The sequence below is a fragment of the Sapajus apella genome, unplaced genomic scaffold, assembly GCF_009761245.1.
Source record: "Sapajus apella isolate SASKATOON/1434 unplaced genomic scaffold, GSC_monkey_1.0 scaffold111, whole genome shotgun sequence".
NCBI lineage: Eukaryota > Metazoa > Chordata > Mammalia > Primates > Cebidae > Sapajus > Sapajus apella.
The window spans coordinates 4783958-4804720 of record NW_022437051.1 but is presented as its reverse complement, the minus strand read 5'-3'; the positions used below and the strand labels follow the sequence as shown (position 1 = coordinate 4804720).

Genomic DNA, 20763 nt, shown 5'->3' with positions numbered 1-20763 from the left:
CTGATCCAATTGCTGCTGCCTGATGTCCTGACAGCAATACTGAGTTCAATTGTCCCTTGAAGAAACCAACTAGCAACTTACTGTTACATTAAGTCTCCTGTACCAGGAGGCCCTGCAATTTCTGCTAACAAGAGTGTGAGTTTGCCTTTCCTGACTCCAGGACCTCAAGCAGCCACTGAGAGATTTGTGTGATCCATCAGCCTGGGATCCCAAGTACACTGACTGCACCACTGCACTTTAGCCTGGGTGACAGAGCAAGACCCCATCTTTAAAAAATGCTGACCAGGCACGGGGGTACACACCTGTAATGCCAGCACTTTGAGAGGCTGAAAGGGGGTGGATTGCTTGAGCTCAGGAGTTTGAGACCAGCCTGGCAACATGGTGAAACCCTGTCTCTACAAAAATCAGCCAGGCATGGTGGCACATGCCTGTAGTCCCAGCAACTAGGGAGCCTGAGACAGGAGGGTCACTTGAGCTGGGGTGGGGGGAAGGGCGCAGAGGTAGCAGGGAGTCCTAGGCAACAAAGCCAGACCCTCTCTCAAAAAACATTTTAAAAGCATTGTGCTAGGCACAGTGGCTCACGCCTGTAATCCCAACACATTAGGAGACCAAGCTAGGTGGATCACCTGAGGTCAGGAGTTTGAGACCAGCCTGACCAACATGGAGAAACCCACATCTCAACTAAAAAATATAAAATTATCCAGGTGTGGTGGCATATGCCTGTAATCCCAGCTACTTGGGAGGCTGAGGCAAGAGAATCACTTGAACCTGGGAGGCAGAGGTTGTGGTGAGCCGAGATGGCACCACTGCACTCCAGCCTTGGCAACAGGAGAGAAACTCCATCTTAACACACACACACACACTGGAAGTCAGTGCAGAGGCTGACGCCTGTAATCCTAGCACTTTGGGAGGGTGAGGTAGGTGGATCACCTGAGCTCAGGAGTTCAAGACCAGCCTGGGCAACATAGTGACCCCATCTCTACCAAAAATACAAAAAAAAAAAAAAAAATTGCCAGGCATGGTGGCACATGCCTGTGATCCCAGCTACTTGGGAAGGTGAGATAGGAGGATCGCTTGGGCCAGGAAGGCAGAGGTTGCAGCGCACTGAGAACACACCACTGCACCACTACACTCCAGCCTTGGTGACAGAGAGACCCTGTCAAAAATAAAAAATAAAAAATAAATAAAAATAAAAAAAAAATCAAAGTCTCCAGCCACCAGTTATGATACTGTATTAATTACCCATGCTCTATCCTAATTTGCCTGCATGAGCGTATACACATTTTCTCATTAGTTTCTGTCACTCCTATATTGCCTTTTCCATCCCACTCCTTAGATGTGCTGTGATTTTTTTTTTTTTTTTGTAGAGACGGGGTTTCACAACGTTGGCCAGGATGGTCTCAATCTCCTGACCTCGTGATCCGTCCGTCTCGGCCTCCCAAAGTGCTGGGATTACAGGGGTGAGCCACCGTGCCCAGCCTTTTTTTTTTTTTTAATTTTTAAAATTTGGAAAAAAACTGTTTTCATTTAGATTTCTCCAGGAAAGGAAAAATAATATGAAGGCTCATAGAGCCTAAAAAATAATAAAATAATAAAAATGCAAAACTAGTCACTACTAGAAGATGGTAGTGAAGCAACTTATTTTGAAACTTACAAATAATCAAACATAATTTACCTTATCTTTCCTACACACACACACACCCTAGATAACCAAATAAAAGCGACCAAGTTTCTGTACTGCAGCAAACAAATGAAAAAATACTGTCATTCTGTAACCACTATTAAACTGATGGATCTAGGCACTGATCAGTAGTGACTAATAGCTCAAGAGACAACTACCCATTATTTGCCATGTGATGGAAGAATACCACCACCTATAAATACTGTCCCCATCCAACAAGACAATGATCTGAATCCAATTATGTCTGTGGATCCAAAACAAACTTATAGGAAATATAAAGGCCACAGAAATTAGATAAATGATATAAAAACGATGCAACTGCAAAATCTGGGAAGCTACAGGGCAAAAAAGCTATTTTCTTCATACACTGCAATGAAAAAAATAAGATAGAGTGGGAGTCTTCATTAATACATGAACTTTCATTGGATCTTGACTCAAACTGTTTACAAAAACGAAATATTTGATATCAGGAAATTATAAATTTTTGATTCATTGGGTGTATTTTAAGAAGTCCTTATCTTTTAAAAATACATATCAAAATACTTACGAAAGATGCATATTTTCTAGGGTTCCTTCAAAGCAATATGGGGAGGTTGAAGGGGGAAGATGAATAGATTACAGATTAAACAACATTAGTTTAGAAGCTGGTAATTGTTAAGACTCAGTAACTGGTACTTGGGGTTTTATTATTCTGATTTCATGTCTGATTAAAATTTTCCACAATAGTGTAAAAACATATAAAGCCCAATGCCCTCCCAAACAAGAAAATAACAAATCCCCACTTGAATTTAGGAACAGTCTTTTAAAAGTTATTTTCCAGCTAGACCTGAATGATCATTGAGAAATTATCTAAAAAACAAACTTTAACAGGTGTTCTTATCCTGGTTAATAAAACAACCAGACTTAGATGAACAATGGGGATGATATAAAATAAACTGTAGGTGAGACTGGTCAGGTGCAGTGGCTCACACCTGTAATCCTAGCACTTTGGGAGGCCGAGGCAGGAGTTCAAGACCACTTGAGGTCAGGAGTTCAAGACCAGCCTGGCCATCTCTACTACAAATACAAAAATTAGCCAGGTGTGGTGGCACACGCCTATAATCGCAGCTACTGAGGAGGCTGAGGCAGGAGAATCACTTGAATCCAGGAGGTGGAGGCTGCAGTGAGCCGAGATCTCGCCACTGCACTCCAGCCTGGGCAACAGAGCAAGACTCCATCTCAAAAAAAAAAAAAAAAAAAGTTTTATATTACATGTGAGACTAGTCATTCATTTCTAGCTCTTTAGACTACACATTTAATACCTGCCGTCCAAAGGCTGCAACATATTTAGGAAACAAAATATACATGAATATAATGACATATCAGTCACGATTCTGGTAGGACAGAAGGCCTGAACTCAGTCATGTAAAATCAACCTAACACTTAAGTTTTAAGAAAGTCATTACATTTCAAAAAATTTTCCTCTTTATTTAAACATAAAACACATTTACAGCATGCAAGTTAACTCAAAATTAAATGGTGTCTTCCCAAACCAAGTATTTCTGAACATATCTTCAAGCACTGAAAATAAACCAACATATTCCACAGGTAGACTCAGACTCTGTCACCTCATGTAAAATGGAGTTAAGCACAAACTGAGAGTTATGCACAGTAGTTAGTTTTCTTAAGTTAGGCAAATAATTTAATTAACCACCATGAATAAATATTATTCTCTTGTTTCACTGAGTTTCTCTTCTGAACCATGTATCAATGCCATTCAGAGGAACATTAATATATCCAATCAAAGACACTGCAAATTGAAATGTGTCAGTGTCCTAGATGATCAGAAATTTTAGTTTTTAAGAGTAAGTGCTGTGTTTAATGACCTACTATAGCAAAAAGGAGTTCACTGAAAACAAATATATGAAATTCTTGGTACACTTTATGAAAGTCTGAAATTATAAATAGAAAAGACCATCAAGGTATTTTTTAAAAACCTAACATTGTATATTCTGAACCACATGCTAATTATAATTCGTTGTTCATTACACAGCATCAATACCCATGATGCATCTTACAAGAATAAAACTAACATTCAGAAAAAAAGAGAAAAAAAATTCTGCTTCATTTATGAATATTGCCAAGGGAGGCAGGTTTTTAACTGAAAACAAAACATAAAGGTCTATGTGAATGCAGCCAAATGTTTCTCCATTTAGAAAATGATCATAAAGAGGTGGCAGCACTTTTTTTGTTAACTGTATTACTTATATCTGGCTGCACCAATGTTTCATCTCAATTTTTAGACTGTTTCTTCTAATCAATCCTAAAAGCAACACAATCATTTTAGAGGTTGCAGACTACAACAGCAAAGATTTTCAACTATTAAAAAAATAAATAAATAAATTTATATTTTAAATCAAAATTATTATAAAAGTGGAAATTACAACAGTTAAGGAAATAGAAAAATAAGCCAATTATGATCTGAGTCTTCTGACTATGGCTCCAAATTCAATACAAATATTTGTGTATAAAACTTTTTCAAAAAGTTAATTCTGCCAGCCAGGTCCTAACACAGAACTTTCCAAGTTTCTCTAATGACTGAATAACCTTAAATCCCCATTCTCTGTGAATTTCTGCTAACACAGTTGTAGTCAATGCCCCCCTACCACTGAGGAAGCAAATATTGAAATCTCTTTCCCTATTATTTTTATAGTTTCCTAAAATAAGCTGTTGATTTATGTTAATCATCTCAGGAAAAAGTGGCAAAAATACGTATACACTTAGTACTGATTACAAAATTTTGGGCTATGGCCAACGAAATAATTTATTTGATGATTATTAGTGACTTGCAAACAATTTACTATTTCTAGACTAAACAAGAAATAAATTAGTGTACAAATTAGTGTAGCAGGTTAAAAACACCTCAGGGATTTCAGATCAAAATTGACCCCTATATATATTTAATTCATCATGTATCTGTACTGTTTCTTCATTTTCCTCAATTTCCACAGGCTATAAATTTAGATCAGCCAATAAAGTACTAACAATATAAAATTATGTTTACTCCTATCTTATTTTACTAATATTAAAGATGACAAATTAGTATCTGTCCAGTTCTTATATTGGCTAGCAGGCTCACCAGAATGAAGCAGGGCATTTTCATTCCATCAAGCTTTGCTGAGTACAGAATCAGGAAAAAGAGAAATAGAATTCCTTTCCCAAACTCTCTTAAACTAAGATCTGCTTTTGATACTTTAAAATATTTCTATTCAAAATAACTCAGCAACAGGCATTTCATGAGATAATAAGTAGCCTTGCTCAGTCTTAAATGCCTAGTTAGGCATATATAAGGTTTCAGTGCTCAAACAGTAGTTTTCAGGAGCAAACTTCAGAAACAATACAAGTAATTTTAACCCTGATAATATCATTTCAAGGGATTTTAAAATACAGTACTGACCGGATATATTTTATGGGCATGTAGTGTTGTAAGTGGTAAAATTTAAGACATTTAACTTGAATGTTCCATTTTCTCTTAAAAAAAAAAAAGGAAGACATTTTAATTGGAAAAGAAAAACAAGCAGCAGCAGCTAGGTAATTTAAACTGAGGTTAAAAAATAAACATATATAAAAAACAAATACAAAAAGTACAGTCCTACAGGGTACAGTTAGCTTGGCACAGTAAAGACTAAATTTAAGACACAATAGACAAACTGTGTAATAAATAGGGCCACAGTTGTAAACTGTCCTTTTTCCCTCCTAAGATGCCAAAATTGCACTCTAGATGTGTTGGGAAGCAGCAGAGTTTACAAGAAGAGTAGATAGGAAACAGCTGTACAGGCCAGATATAATTTATGCATTTTTTAAAAAGTTATAATTCTACAATCCCAAGGGAGTAGAGGTTATAGTCATTGAATGACTGCTTGATGCCATGTCCTCTTCATACTTCAATTACTGTTTAACACCTGAAAAGGGGAGGAAGCATAAAGAGTAAATATGTTTAGTTTTGCCAAATTCATGTTTGAGATAAACATAAAGAATAAAACATGCCAATAATTTATAAGCATTTTAGCCAACAGCTGTGGCTACTTTCCCCAAAATTGGAAAGAGGGCAATATTAAATGATTTGATTTCCTTTTATTTACCACCTAAGTACAAGTGTTTAGAAGAAGTACAATGTTTAAAAGGAGTTCAGCCCTCCTTTTATTTTTATTCTCCCCAGTAAAGCTATGGGTAAGCTGATTTATGAATTATATTTGTTTAAAAAGGAAAAAGATGGTTATCTTTTAACCAGCAGATAGTGGTCAGTGACATTCTTAAACCAAGGACCACTAACCAGCAACTAAGTTATATATGTGGAAGCTTTAAAAAAAGGGAGAGAGATGTAGAGGAATAAGGGTAAACAAGAAGTGTATACAGTAGGAAAAGTAACAGTGAAATCAACAGTTCCAGTAGTATTAAACATCTTTGTATTAAACTGCCTACTTACCTTATGAATTTAGAAAAAAACCTGTTTAAAGTACAATGCAAGGCAGACTAACCATGTAAAACTGGGAACTAAAAGTATCAGTATTATTTACACACTATCATCCTTTCCAAAAGTAAATGCAGTGACTTGAAATGATTTTCTTAACATTAAAAAAATTTCTCTGCAAATTATTTAACATTTAAACAATTTATCACTTAAGTAGATCATATACTCTCCAATCATGTTTTAAGACAGATTAATACAAGAGGAGTGTGAAAAGAACCACTATCTTTGGACCAGCATTTAAACAAACCTGTAAATAATTATATTTTTACATCATAACTTTCAAATCTTGAAAATTTAGTTTGGCTGGGTTAGCTGTCTCCCTTATGTGCTAGCTTGGTGTCACTATACTGGGATCAGCTATATTTAACAAAAGCATGGTCTGTCCTCTGTACACTGAGATATAAGTTTAAAGCTGACACATGAATTTTAATGTGAGGACAATATCCAAAAAGGATAAACTTTCTATCTATGCTTTGAAAATCCCCCTGCCCAGCTCCCACTTCCAGAAAGGCAGGACAAAAAGGGCTTGCATCTATTGAATACTGTGTGCTGGGAAACATCTTAACTCACATAATTCTTTTTTTTTTTTTTTTGAGATGAAGTTTTGCTCTTGTTGCCCAGGCTAAAGTGCAATGGTGTGATCTTGGCTCACCTGCAACCTCTGGCTCCCAGGTTCAAGTGATTCTCCTGCTTTAGCCTCCCCAGTAGCTGCGATTACAAGTATGGACCACCACGCCCAGCTTTTTTTTTGTATTTTTAGTAGAGACAGGGTTTCTCCATGTTTGTCAGGCTGGTCTTGAACTCCTGACCTCAGGTAATCCACCAGCCTCAGGCTTCCAAAGTGCTGGAATTACAGGCATGAGCCACCACACCCAGCCAACTCATGGAATTCTTATGAAATGATTTCCATTTTACTAATACAACAGAGTTATTAGTCCAAAGGGGAAAAACACAGAGACTTAGTCCAAAGGGGAAAAACAGGCTATCTCTAATTATCAGGAAAACCAGCTATTGTAGGTCTACTAAGTATGTATTATCTATGATATAGCCTTGTCAAAAATGTTTATGCTGAGTCTAATCAATGCTTTTGCATAGAAATAGAGGGGTGAGAAAACAAGGTGACTACATATAAACACAATGAGACACATCTAGAAGGTGTTATACCCTCAGGATAACTGCCCCACTATTCAGTAAGTTAGTATCACTAAAAAGTTGGTCATTCAAGATTACAAGAGATTTAAGGGATAAAAACAAATGCAAACAGGAGCCCTGAATTGTACCCTGGTTTAATCAAACCAGCTGTACAGCTTAGTAAAAAAAACTGGAAAAATCTGAATATGAACTGGTATTAAATAATATGAAAATACAATTTTATTGGGTGTGATAATACTGTGGCTATGTAGAAAAATGTTGTTTTAGAGACTCAGTAAACAGTTAAGCAATACATCCATAATTTATTTTTACACTGAAGCATTGTAAAATAAGTCAGAATTAGAAAAAAACTACTAAAAGGTTTATCTGCTGAAGTTGATAAAAGTCAAGTCAGGATTCCAACTTGGATGGAACTCCATAATCCATGTTCTTTTCACTCTGCCACTGTGTTAAGTCCTACATTGTGTGAACAAAATGTTCAAAATTGTTAGAAATGTGAATCCTTCAAAATATTTAGTTCTCTACTCAAATTTAGAGCCAGTATAGTATGCAAAGTATCAATGTAAAAACAAGCAACATTAAAATAAACTAGCTCTAGTATTTGTTAGAAACAGTTAATCATTTCATAATTATCTAGTATTTTTTATTTCCAAAGCATATACACATCACGGACTTCCTGAAGAGTCACAATCATAGTTCCTGCTATATGATGAATTATTAGGCAACTACTAACCTATCAATCATGTTGTACAAGAAAGTGTTCAGAATATATTGCTAAGTTTCAAAAGCAGGCTACGGGCCGGGCGTGGTGCCTCACGCCTGTAATCCAAGCACTTTGGAGGCCAAGGTAGGTGGATCACCTGAGGTCAGGAGTTCAGGACCAGCCTGACCAACATGGTGAAACCCCGTCTTTATTTAAAAAAAAAAAAAAAAAAAAAAAAAAACAGGCTACGAAGCAGCATATGTAGCGAATATGTAGAGTTATCAACAAACTTTTAAATTTAAAAGCTAGTACAGAAAGCTCTAGAAAGAAATATATATATAGTAGTATCTCTGGATTTTTTCTAATTAGTGATTGTTTTATGCAGTACATAATTATAAATAAAGCTCAGAAATCTGTTAGTAACCTGGGCTCATATGCGATTCAGTGCAGTCTTTCTAGAAACCAACATGTAAATATGAACCAGGAGCCTTACAAATGTTCACATTTCCTTGTAATTCCATCTCTGGGAACCTTCTGGAAATAATCTCTAACAGGTTAGGGAGTACAAAAAGATGTTTTAGACCAGGCCCAATGGCTCACGCCTGTAATCCCAGCACTTTGGGAGGCTGAGGCGGGCAGACCACATGAAGTCAGGTGCTCGACACCAGCCTGGCCAAGATGGTAAAACCCCGTCTCTACTAAAAATACAAAAATCTAGCTGGGTGTGGTGATGGGCACTTGTAATCCCAGCTACTCAGGAGGCTGAGGCAGGAGAATTGCTTGAACCCAGGAGGCAGAGGTTGCAGTGAGCCGAGATCATGCCATTGCACTCCAGGCTGGACGACAAGAGTGAGACTCCATCTCAAAAAAACAGATGTTTCAAATTTCATATATGAAAATTTTGGTTTCTGTAAATTTCAATTATGGAACAAATTAATATAATTACATGTCTAGCAAAAATGGGATGTTTATAAACCATGATACATCCATTAGACAGAACACTAAGAGCTATTACAAATGGTCCAATGCTAGATTTCAAAACAATTAAGATCACAAATTTGAATACAGTATGATCTAAACTATAAAAAAAGATCAAGCTAAATAACTTTTATAATTGCTTAAGTTAAAAAAAATTATAGCACTAATGTGAGATAAAAATCCAAAAACCTATTTAACCACCGATTTTCCATATATAGCTATAAAAAGCCAGGTATAAATTACAAACCTGTGGATATGTATAAATGTTTACACTTGTTTGCCTCCTCCACCTCGAACTGCCACTGGCTGGCTGTTCTGAACAAATGCACCTCCTCCACGAATTGCACTTGGATGAGTTGGAGAAGCTGCTGGATGTTGCCCAGGACGAATAGGTTTAGCTAATACGAAAAATAAAGACTGGCTTTAGAATAAAGCTTAAGATGTGACAGCAATGACTGTTAAGGTATCTTCTCTTATTCACAACAAATTTCCAAATGTTTTGTTTTTCTTTGCCTTTTTGTTTCTCTATCACTTTTTCTTTTCTGTTCCATTCTTTTCTCTAGGACCTGTACAATTCTGAGCCTTGAAAAATCTTCTTCCTGGCCAGGTGCAGTGGCTCATGCCTGTGTAATGCTGGCACTTCAAGAGGCTGAGGTGGGTGGATGACTTGAGTCCAGGATTTCAAGACCAGACAGAGCAATAAGGCAAAACCCAGTCTCTACAGAAAATACAAAAATCAGCCGGATGTGGTGGTATGCGCCTGTAGTTCTGGCTACTTGGGAGGCTGAGGTAGGAGTACTGCAGGAGCCTGGGAGGTCAGGGCTGCAGAGAGCCATAATTGCACCACTGCAGTCCAGCACAGGTGACAATGTAAGACCCTGTGTCATTTAAATAAATACAAAGAAACAAAATAAAAACAAAAAACTTCCTGCACCAATGATTATTATTATTATTATTTGAGATGGAGTCTCTCTCTTGTCACCCAGGCTGGAGTGCAATGGTGCAATCTTGACTCACTGCAACCTCTACCTCCCAGCTTCAAAGGATTTTCCTGCCCCAGCCTCCCAAGTAGCTGGGATTACAGGGGTTAACCACCATGCCCAGCTAATTTTCTGTATTTAGTAGAGAGGCGGTTTCACCATGTTAGTCAGGTTGGTCTCAAACTCCTGACCTCAGGTGATCCAACCACCTCGGCCTCCCAAGGTGCTGGGATTACAGGCGTGAGCCATTGCGCTCAGCCACCAATGATCATTCTTAAACATGAAATCACTGCTGATGGCTTATTTTCTTGCAATTCTCTTGGCTTTAGTAATATTGCTCTATATAGTTTCTCCATTCCATGACAATTCTTGCTTGCTTCTCTAGTTCTCATTTATCTTCATGTCCTGCTAATGCGGTTATTCCTCTTTCCCACCAGTGCCACTCTTTGCTAAGTTAGAAAATAAAGACAGATGCACCATGAAAACACGTCATAAAATTCAGATTATGTTTTCAGCTAAGAGCATTCAAACTGAGCAAGGTTTAAAGGTTTTATTGTGTTCTACTAACCTATCTGTGCAGAATGCCCTCTTCTGGCCATATTCTTTGACCTGACTGCTTCCTTTATGCGATCTACTTCTTGCTGATAGCGTTTGCGGTCACGAGATGCATTTTCTTTGGCTTCTTTCAATGCTGATTCCAAAGCTTTCACTCTCTCAGCTGTAGCTCGGAGTCGCTTTTCCAACTTAGGAAGTTCGCAGCGGAGATCTGCATTATCACGTACCAACTAAGGGGTTCAAAAAGAAAACAAGGATTCTAGATTTAACAAAATGATTTCTAAAAGTACAAGCATTTCATAATTGCTCTTTAGAAAAGAAGTAAAACTACATTTTATATTGTTTCCCATTTATCTAATTTAGGCAGAAACATGCAGAGAATACATCCATCTGTACACATCATACACGTATCTATTTATTCACAAAGGTATAGTTTCCTCTAATTTTTTAGGGGGAGGAAAAAATTATTTTTTGGAGGAAAAATTGTTATTTCCCTCTACTAGGCAAAGACAATAAATTACAGGACAGTGCTGTTTCTTCAGTAAGACAACTAATCTGGTGAAATGAAAATCCCTTTAGATATATTAAGCACATAACAAACATAAACTTAGCAAGCCCTTTAGTAAGTGCTGAAGACAAGAAAAGCTAAAATATCTTTAACCATACTCTGGTGCAAACTTAAGGTTTACAGTAACAAAGATACACAACAATTAAGAGTAGAGAAACTTTTTAAAATTAGTAACATAAATCATTTATCAAGTCCTAAAAAAAATAAGCAAAGAACAACCAAAAAAACCTCCAAAGTAAGCATTAATTTTTTAAAAAAATGACAAACTCCTTAATTATATTGGACACACTGGATGGTGTATTAGGTATAAAAAGACCACTCTCCCCAGAAGACTGTATTTTAACTGCAAAGTCTTGTGTAGTAGAGATTTCAAAATTACAATAAATTATGAAAATGCAGACTTAAAATCCTAAAGAGAAAATAAGAATACATATTTTCACTATCTCTTTTGATAATAAGGTTGTTAAAATTATTAACTCCTCTAAAAGTTACTTGTGGTTTCTTTATATAATTTCTGATAAAATGGCTCAGGGTATAGAAATTCCGACGACGCTGAAAGACTGAAATACTTACTTGCCGATCCTCAATTTTTGATTTGTTACTACCCTTTCAGCTACCAGAAAATATACTCTTTAGTACCTGTTTGTGCACTTTAGTGAGCTGTTCAAGATTATTTTCAAGAAAGGAGATTTTTTGCTTCTGAGCAGCACTGCCTCCGGTGTCATCAGAATCAATCTCGGCACTCTGAGAAAAGAAGGTCAGTAAGTATTATGAAAAAATTAATTAAAAAATCTAAGCTTAACTATACAAAAACTGACATAACTGTAAAGCTATATCACTTTGAGTAACAGAATTACTTAGAAGTAAGCACCATTACACAAACACCCACCTCGGCATGGTTATATTACCTTTTTAACTCTGGTAGCCAGGTCCTGAACAAAGAGCTTGCGCAGATTATGTAAAGTCTGAAGTTCTTTTGCCTTGGATTAAGAACAGCAATATTTTTGGAGTTCAGACTTTAAATTTAGAATAATCATGGTAGAAAAAAACCCATAAAATATTCCCCAATCCTTTTCTTACCACTGTCTCTTCCAAACCCTTCAAGTCTTGTTTTGCTTGTTCTCGTCTATCTTGTATAACCCTAACAGAAGAACATAAATTTTCAAATTTTATTCCATAAAATTCTAGTTATACTTAGCATGAGTTGAATAAAATATTTTGTATCTGAAATGATCAATTATTAAATTTAAATAAATACAAGATGCTTATTTTAAACAATTTATCCATGTTGTATTTCCATTTTTTTTTGGAAACAGGATTTCTGTCCCGAACACTGCTCACTGCAGCCTTTGACCACCTGGGCTCAAATGATCCTCCCTGCTTGTTTCCCAGGTAGCTGGGACTACAGGCATGTACACCAGGCCTGTCTAAAGAGTTTTTTGTAAAGATGGGGTCTCACTATGCTGCCTAGGCTGATTCTCAAACTCTAGGCTCAAGTGATTCTCCCACCTTGACCTACCAAAGTGCTGAGATTATGGGTGTGAGCCACTGCACCTCGCCAATTTCAAGAAATTTCATATGCCTTCTAAAACAACAATTTATTGTTATAAATTCCATATACATCAATGGAAGAGATGAAATAAAATGTGGCAAAATTAGAAGAATAAGGAATGGTTCTAATTTGTATTTTAAAATATGCCACATTATTATATTCCTATTTATCCAAGGTGATAATGATGAACTAATTATAGAGATTGTAAACGATCAAAGACTAAAATATTTTATATTAAAATTATTCTAAACATAATTACAGCTGCAAATTAGCAGAATCTTTATAAAATCCACTATGAACTTGTCCTGATGTTCTAACTATCCTCGTAATAGCAGTTCATTTGCAAATTATCTCACACACTCAAGGTATGTGAAATACTATAATCATGAATTTTCTACTTGAAGACTCTAGAAAACTGAGTTTTGAGAAAATGAGAAAAAGTAAACCATGAAAACCTCTGTTCAAAATGGCAAGGCTAAAACCACAATGCTATTTTATGCAAGAGAAAAACAACAAAAACTCAGTTTTTGTGATCTTAAAATCTTTTAAGTTACTTAATATTGTGTTTTAGGTTAATTTTTATGCTGTGTCCTGAAGTAATAGGGAGGTAAGAAAACAGCAAGCAGACTAATAAACAGAAATCTAAATCTTATCCACCACTGAAATATAAGACCTTGCTTTCACTAAAATACAAGTGTATATTCCAAGTTTTTACATATAAATCATACCAACTCAATGGAGTTAAGAAAAACATCCTTTAGCCCATTCAAAGTAAAATATGTATCCACTGGCTATATCCAAAGGTAATGCCTATAATCCTTTAATTTAGCTTTATTTTTAAACTTTAATTAAAAACAATTACTTACGTAAGCTCATGTAGTTTTCTGCTCTTTTCCTGATCTGTAGCTTTCAACTTCTCATGTTCTACTCTTAGACGTTCCTGCTCTAACATCATTTTCTGGTTTTGGCTGACAAAAGAAAAAAAAAAAAACACAGTTTCAATATCATAGTTTTCTCAATGTCATCATTAAAATTTCCGAACTTTAAAATTCTATAATCTCATCAAGGACTTTTATGCTATCCTATCCCCCATGGGGGAAAAGACGGAAGGGACCTGGCTACTTCTGGACATACAAAATTTTTCATATTTTGGTTTGAAATCATAATTTTGTTCTGCTATGTCTTTCATCTTGCTGAGTCCCTATGCCTACTTCCACTAGGTATTAATAACAAGACCTATGCCCCAACAATCATCATCATTTTGTTGTGTTAATCTCTTCTGGTTCCTAACTCAAATTGTTACAGACTTTGACTTCTCTAAACTCTATGTATGCACATGGTTATGGAAGTAGGGAAAATGTCTTCTAGATAAACTAAGATGACAACTTAAAAACAAAAACAAAAAACTTTAAAAATCCATATAATTTCCAGAAAATTTTTCCCAGTTAAGCATTTTCTTTTTTTGAGTCAGGGTCATGCTCTGTCACCCAGGCTGGAGTACAATCATAGCTCACTGCAGCCTCAAACTCCAGCACTCAAGCAATCCTCGTGCCACAGTCTCCTGGGTCACTGGGACTACAGGCATGTGCCACCATGCTCAGCTAATTTTAAAAAATTGGTTTTTGTGGAGAGGGAGTCTCACTATGTTGCCCAGGCTGGTCTTGAACTCCTGGCCTCTAGTGATCCTCCAGCCTGGCCTCCCAAAGCACTAGGGTCACAGGCCATGACCTACTGCACCCAGCCAGGAATTTTTTTAAAAAAGAAAATAAAATAAAGGATTTGGAGGAGACCGTGGTATCTATTTGCAATAATGGATTTAGGTTGAGGATTCTTTTCTTCCTTTTTACGGAATAATTTAAATCAAAAGACCTAAAAAAAAATCTTCAAAAATTTCATCTGGAATTTAGAAGTTTTTACTCATAAATGAGAAAATTCTTTATTTTCCAAGTCAAAAACGTAATTTCGAAGAAAATTCTAATAAGAATATACTGTGTCTATCAGTAACTGACTCTTTCCTCACTAGATGTATAATACTTACTCTTGAAGATCAGTAATAAGTTTTTCTTTTGCTTCTACTTCATCTCTCAAACTACTGATTTGTTTTTGATGAGTTTCTCTGTGGCTTTGGATCTGCTGTTCAACAGCTTGCTAAAATTTTGAGGGGAAAAGGAAGTTAAAGTCAGACTAATCAAAATTAATGATGAATTAAAGCCATTAGAAAGGTAACATCAAACTTACCTTAACTTCATTTGCAGTCTGAACCTTATTTAAGTGCTCCTTTTCCATTTCATGGACTTTCTCTGAGTAGAGAGAAAATCAAATAGTGAAATAAGCCTTTAAGATTCCTCACATAAATCAAGGAGCAAATGGATTTTACAATAAGCATGTTCCTTAGCAATATTCAACTTTAAATTACCCAAATGTCAACTGCTCTCCAAGTTCTATGACATGTAGACTAGTACACAAGTTATATCCATTGTGTTGATATTATATATTATTTTATGGTTTTTTTTTCCCCTGCATAATCCAGAAGAGATTAGTTAAGGGAATGGTAAAGACATAACTCCTCAGTCCCCTATGTTAAGACACACAGACAGACATACAGACACAGACACACACACGCACACCCCCTTTATAACTGTGGGAAATCCCCAGATTGGCTATTTCCATATTCAAACAAAAATCTTTAAAAAATGTTTCAAAGCAACATCAATATGTATGATTTACCATTCCAAGTTAGCTATAGTCCTACTATTCTCTGTCAGTGTAAATATAAGTTTACTACAATTATACTAACATAAGAACACAGATGCAGCTCATAAACAGTTGGAAGCTATACCTTGTGCTCGAAGCTGGACTAGTTCTTCACTGAGAGAATCAACAGATTCCTCCAGCTGTCTTTTCTTTTGTTCCACATTTTGAAGGTATTCAGTCAATGACTTGATTTTGGCTTCATGCTTTTGGAAAAAATATATGGATATGAAGTAGAAAACATATCTCCTGCATATACATTGTTAAGAATATTCGAAAGTAAACATTTTATTATCTCTATATATAATACATTTGGGATCATTTAAACCTAAAATGCTCAGGAGCCAAATTTAAAATGTTAAAAAATGTAATCAATTAATTAAGTGGTGATGGTAACTTGCAAACTAAGGCACTGAAGACTCAAATATGAAATACTAGTTTTACAGATATCGCCATTTAATGCTACCCTCTTCCCTCCTTGTGAAATTCCAATCGTGGTTAATTGCCCCATTCATTCAGTTGACAAGCCAGGAAACTGTTCCCTGAAGTTTTGCCCACCCTGGAATTCTGGATCTTTAACAAGTTACCACTAGTCACATCTTTCTGGTAAATTTCTATACATAACCCATATATATATATTAGGCAAATATAACGCAGTTAATTCATTCAAATTTACTGCAGGTAGACTAGAAAATAAAAAACCAAAAACTAAATTTCACCTATAGACACACATTTTTCTGGAAACTTGTATAATAAATAAAATTTCTATGTGGCTGGTTCAAAAAAAGAAGAAGCTTTTTTCTATAACATACTTGAGAGATACGAAGCTGACATGCAGCTAACTCCTTTTCATTTTCTTCCATTTTTTTGTTGCTCTCAGTTTGTGTGCTTTCTAACTGCTTGCAGCGTTTCACCATGGTTTTTACTTCTGACTTCATTTTGCTAATGTAGAGCCTTGCAACAGTGAACTCTTCATCTATCATGCCAGTTCCCTCAGGCTGCTGTGAGGAAAAAGTAAAATAAAAAATTAAAGCCAAAAATGTTCAATGTGTGTTTTCTCAATTAGGCTGTAAAATCTTTTTATAAAATATATTTTAATATTACTCAATATTCATACAAAGTCTGGATCTTATTTTATCTTTTATTATTGTGCTTACTTTTTGCCTTCCTTTTGTTAAAAACTGAAAATAATGTTAATACATGCGAACAAGAAAAAGAAATAAATGTAAACCTAAAGAAAACACAAAAATACAACCAAACTGATAAATTCTGCCTCTTTCAATTTTTAAATTTCCTCTTTACAGGGCCTCTTCAGTAAATTCATTGTTAATCATGTACATGTTCAGCTTAAAATTTAACAAGAGCAGGTTTAGTTGGCAGGGAAAGGATGACCTTTAAGTTCAACCAGAAGGAATTGTCTTCACTGTATATTCCTTAACTTTTATAAGTTTCATTACCAAATTCCAGTACAATAATGAGTGCAAAACTAAACAGAGCTTGGGAAGGAAGAAAAAAAACCGTCTTTGCAGATGGTATGATTGATAAAGTTTATATGTAGAGTCAAAAGACCCTGAAGAGCTAGCATAATACTAAAGAAAAACAAAATCACAGGACTTGAAACTATGCAACTTACTATAAAGCTTTAATAATCAAGACAGTATAGTATTGGCAAAAGAATAAATAGGCTGGGCATGGTGGCTTAAGCCTCCCAGCCCTTTGGGAGGCTGAGGTGGGCAGATTGCCTGAGGTCAGGAGTTCGAGACCAGCCTGGCCAGCATAGTGAAACCCCATCTCTACTAAAAATACAAAAATTAGCCAGGCGTTGTGGCAGGCACCTATAATCCCAACTACTCGGGAAGCTGAGACAGGAGAACTGCGTGAACCTGGGAGGTGGAAGTTTACAGTGAACTGAGATTGCACCACTGCACTCCAGCCTGGGCAACAGAGTGAGACTCTGTCTCAAAAAACAAAACAAAAAGTAGATAAAATAGGTTAACAGAATAAAGAGTCCAGGAATAGACCCACAGAATATAGTCAACTCATCTCTGACAAAGGTACAAAGGCAATTTAATGGAGAAAGGATAACCTTTTCAACAAATGGTGCTGTAACAACTGGACATTCAGATGTAAAACAATGAATCCTGGTACAGACCTTACCCCTTTCAGAAAATTTAACTCCAAATGGATCACAGACTTAAATGTAAAGGCAAAACAAAACAAAAAAAACTTTAACATAGGAGAAAAGCTAGGTGACAATGGGTTTGGTGGTAAGTTTTTAAATATAATACCAAAACCACAATCCATTAAAGAAAAAATTGGTAAGTTGGACCTCATTAAAATTTTAGTCTACAAAAGACGATGTTCAGAGTAAAGAAGCCACAAACTGTGAAATAATGCAAAACACTATCTGATAAAACACTTATATCCAAAACAGATGAAGAGCTCTTAAAACTCAACAATAGGGTGGGATGCAGTGGCTCACGCCTGTAATCCCAGCACTCTGGGAGGCTAAAGCGGGTAGAACATGAGGTCAGGAGTTCAAGACCAGTCTGGCCAATATGGTGAAACTCCATCTCTACTACAAATACAAAAATTAGCCAGGCGTGGTGGCATGCACCTATAGTCCCAGCTACTCAGGAAGCTGAGGCAGAAGAATTACTTGAACCTGGGAGGCGGAGGTTGCAGTGAGCAACAAAGCCAGACTCCATCTCCACCAAAAAAAAAAAAAAATCCCACTCAGTAAGAAAAAATGCAACTGCAAATTAAAGCAACACTGAGTCAACACCATACATTAGTAAAATCTCAAAAAACTGACAACAGCAAACACTGGCAAGGATGTGGAACACCAGGTATTCTCATTCATGGCTGATAGGAATTTAAAATGTTTCCACCACTTTGGAAGACCATTTGGGAGTTCCTTACAAAGCTCTCATAGTCATAACATAAAACCTAGCACCTCTAGGTATTTTTACTCAACTGAACTGAAAACTTATGTCCACAGGATTACTTACACATGATTTTTTTTTTTTTTTTTTTTTTTTTTAGAAAAAAAAACTCACTCTCTTACCCCAGCAGGAGTGCAGTGGTACAATCTTGGTTCATTTCAACCTCCATTTCCTGGGCTCAAGCAATTCTCATGCCTCAGCCTCCAAATAGCTGGGACTAGTTTCTGTATTTTTAGTAAAGACAGGACGACTTCACCATGTTGGCCAGGCTGGTCTCAAACTCCTGGCCTCAAGTGATCTGCCCACCTCAGTCTCCCAAAGTGCTGGGATTACAGTGTGAGCCACCACACCCGACATACACATGAATGTTTATAGCTGCTTTATTCATAATTGTCAAAAGCTCAAAGTAACCACATGGGTGAATGGATAAAAAAACTGTGGTACACTCATATCATGGAATATAATTTAGTGATTAAAAGAAACGATCGAGCCATGAAAAGACATAGAAGAACCTTAAATGCATATTGTTAAGAGAAAGAAGCAAGCCAAAAGGGCTACATATACATGCCATAGGATTCCAACTATATAACATTTTGGAAACAGCAATAGTATAGAGATAGCAAAAACATCAGTGGTTGCCAGAGGTTCAAGGAGTAGAGATCAGTAGTGGAAACACTGGGAATTTGTTAGGGTGGTGTGGAAACTATTCTAAATACTGTAACACTGGACCTATAATATTATGTACTCCTTAAAATCTACACAACTATAGAATACAAAGATTACAATAATCATTGTAAACTATAACATAAAACTGTAAACTGTAACTTAAAAACAACGAAAGTAGAGCTGTAACAGAGCTTATAGATGATGAGAAGAATTACTTGTTAATGACAAAAATACTGAGAATCCTTGCTGTTTTCTTTTTTAATTAAAATAGCTATTTGCAAGGATGACTTATTTTCAAATTTCTATATAGAATAGTGAAAAAAATAATCTAGTAGTCGGGGAACCTAGATTTCATCCCTCTGCCACTATACATAAGCCATTTCCATTCTCTATATATACTTTTTGACTTAAATCATAATTATTTGAATATGAAATGTTAAGATTTTTCTAAAAAGCTGCAAATCTACAAAGCAAATACTGAACATCTTTCTAGTGTTTTGCAATGTGAAATAAATGTACTTTTCTATCCTAGAGATTTCTCCACATCTCACAATACTCTGTATCTCATATTACTCCACCATAAACAGGATAGGGCAGAATGTCCACACTGATGGTGAAGAGAAAGCAAGTCAAGTAGCCCGATATTTAAAAATAACACTTTTCCTCTGTTTCAGTGAGGTGAGTCTACTGAAGAAATAACATATGAAAATAAGAGTCATGAGAATCCTTGCCTCCATCAACAAAGAGTAACTTTCATTTTGATTTTATCTTTTATTCTTTTTCTACTTTCTAAATATTTCTTTTTTCTTCATTTTTAAACTGAAGAATCAGTTAACAGCAAACAGCAACATTAAACAATGTAACAGACAGAAATACATACTCCATATTGAAAACTTTTATTTCAGTTCCAACTCTGGTTAATAAACTGGGCTTTTTAGTAGGCTCTCAATATAAACCCAAGTGTATGCTCTCTTTGTTTCTGTATAGGCTTTAATCAAAAAGGGTAAAGTCTAAACAGCTACTGTGATATATAAATTTTTCATGTTATATGCATGATTTTTCAGTTAAGAGTCTTAGTTTGGTTCTTTGGTCTTAGTTTTTAAATCTACCATCAAGCCACATGCCTAATGCTAACGATCAATATTAGTAACAAAAAGATTAGGACAAAGAGGCATAAAGAAAGTGGCAACATTTTGAAAACTGAAAACTCTGGAGTTCGTTACATTATTCTACTATTTTGTTTGAAATTTTCCCATTAAAATTAAAAACAAAAAAAAGAATTAAGAAAGCAGTGCTCATCTTTTACTTTTCTTTAAATATTTAAAGCAACTTCAAGCCCATTCATTGTACATTTACTCCCTGAGCTAATCTTTTTTTTTTTTTTTTTTTGAGATAGGGTCTCATTCTGTTGCTCAGGCTGCAGTGCCATGGCACAAACATGGTTCATGGCGTCCTTAACCTCCTGCCTCAGTCTCCTAAATAGCCGGGACTACAGGTACCTATCACCATGCCTATATGCCCAGCTAATTTTTAAAATTCTTTGTAGGAAGGGGTCTCACCATGTTGCTCAAGCTGGTCTCGAATTCCTGGGCTCAAGTGATCCTCCTGCCTTGGCCTCCCAAAGTGCTGGGATTACAGGCTTCAGCCACTATGCCTAGTCCCTGAACTATTTTTTTTTTTGAGATGGAGTCTTGCTCTGTTGCCCAGGCTGCAGTGCAATGG

The 20763-nt window shown here is 36.0% G+C and overlaps 1 protein-coding gene and 1 long non-coding RNA gene across 3 annotated transcripts in view; one reads left to right on the top strand and one right to left on the bottom strand.

Moving 5' to 3' along the window:
• Positions 1 to 3339: 3339 nt before the first annotated feature.
• KIF5B (kinesin family member 5B) overlaps positions 3340 to 20763 on the bottom strand; it is a 48543-nt gene continuing 31119 nt past the window's right edge. The window contains exons 16-26 of one of the 2 annotated variants that reach the window (XM_032259678.1): positions 16243 to 16431; positions 15519 to 15636; positions 14918 to 14979; positions 14718 to 14827; positions 13546 to 13647; positions 12208 to 12268; positions 12036 to 12107; positions 11767 to 11871; positions 10573 to 10789; positions 9272 to 9422; positions 3340 to 5622 (exon numbers count right to left, since the gene is read on the bottom strand). In XM_032259678.1, coding sequence (XP_032115569.1) covers positions 9292 to 9422; positions 10573 to 10789; positions 11767 to 11871; positions 12036 to 12107; positions 12208 to 12268; positions 13546 to 13647; positions 14718 to 14827; positions 14918 to 14979; positions 15519 to 15636; positions 16243 to 16431 — 1167 coding nt within the window. In that variant the 3' untranslated portion in view covers positions 3340 to 5622; positions 9272 to 9291. Of the gene's footprint in view, positions 5623 to 7653; positions 7800 to 9271; positions 9423 to 10572; positions 10790 to 11766; positions 11872 to 12035; positions 12108 to 12207; positions 12269 to 13545; positions 13648 to 14717; positions 14828 to 14917; positions 14980 to 15518; positions 15637 to 16242; positions 16432 to 20763 lie in introns of those variants that run through there. The other variant, XM_032259679.1, reaches the window with a different exon arrangement.
• On the top strand, positions 7048 to 7512 carry LOC116537518. The gene is made up of 2 exons (XR_004263159.1): positions 7048 to 7118; positions 7149 to 7512. It is a non-coding gene; the product is annotated as an uncharacterized LOC116537518 (long non-coding RNA).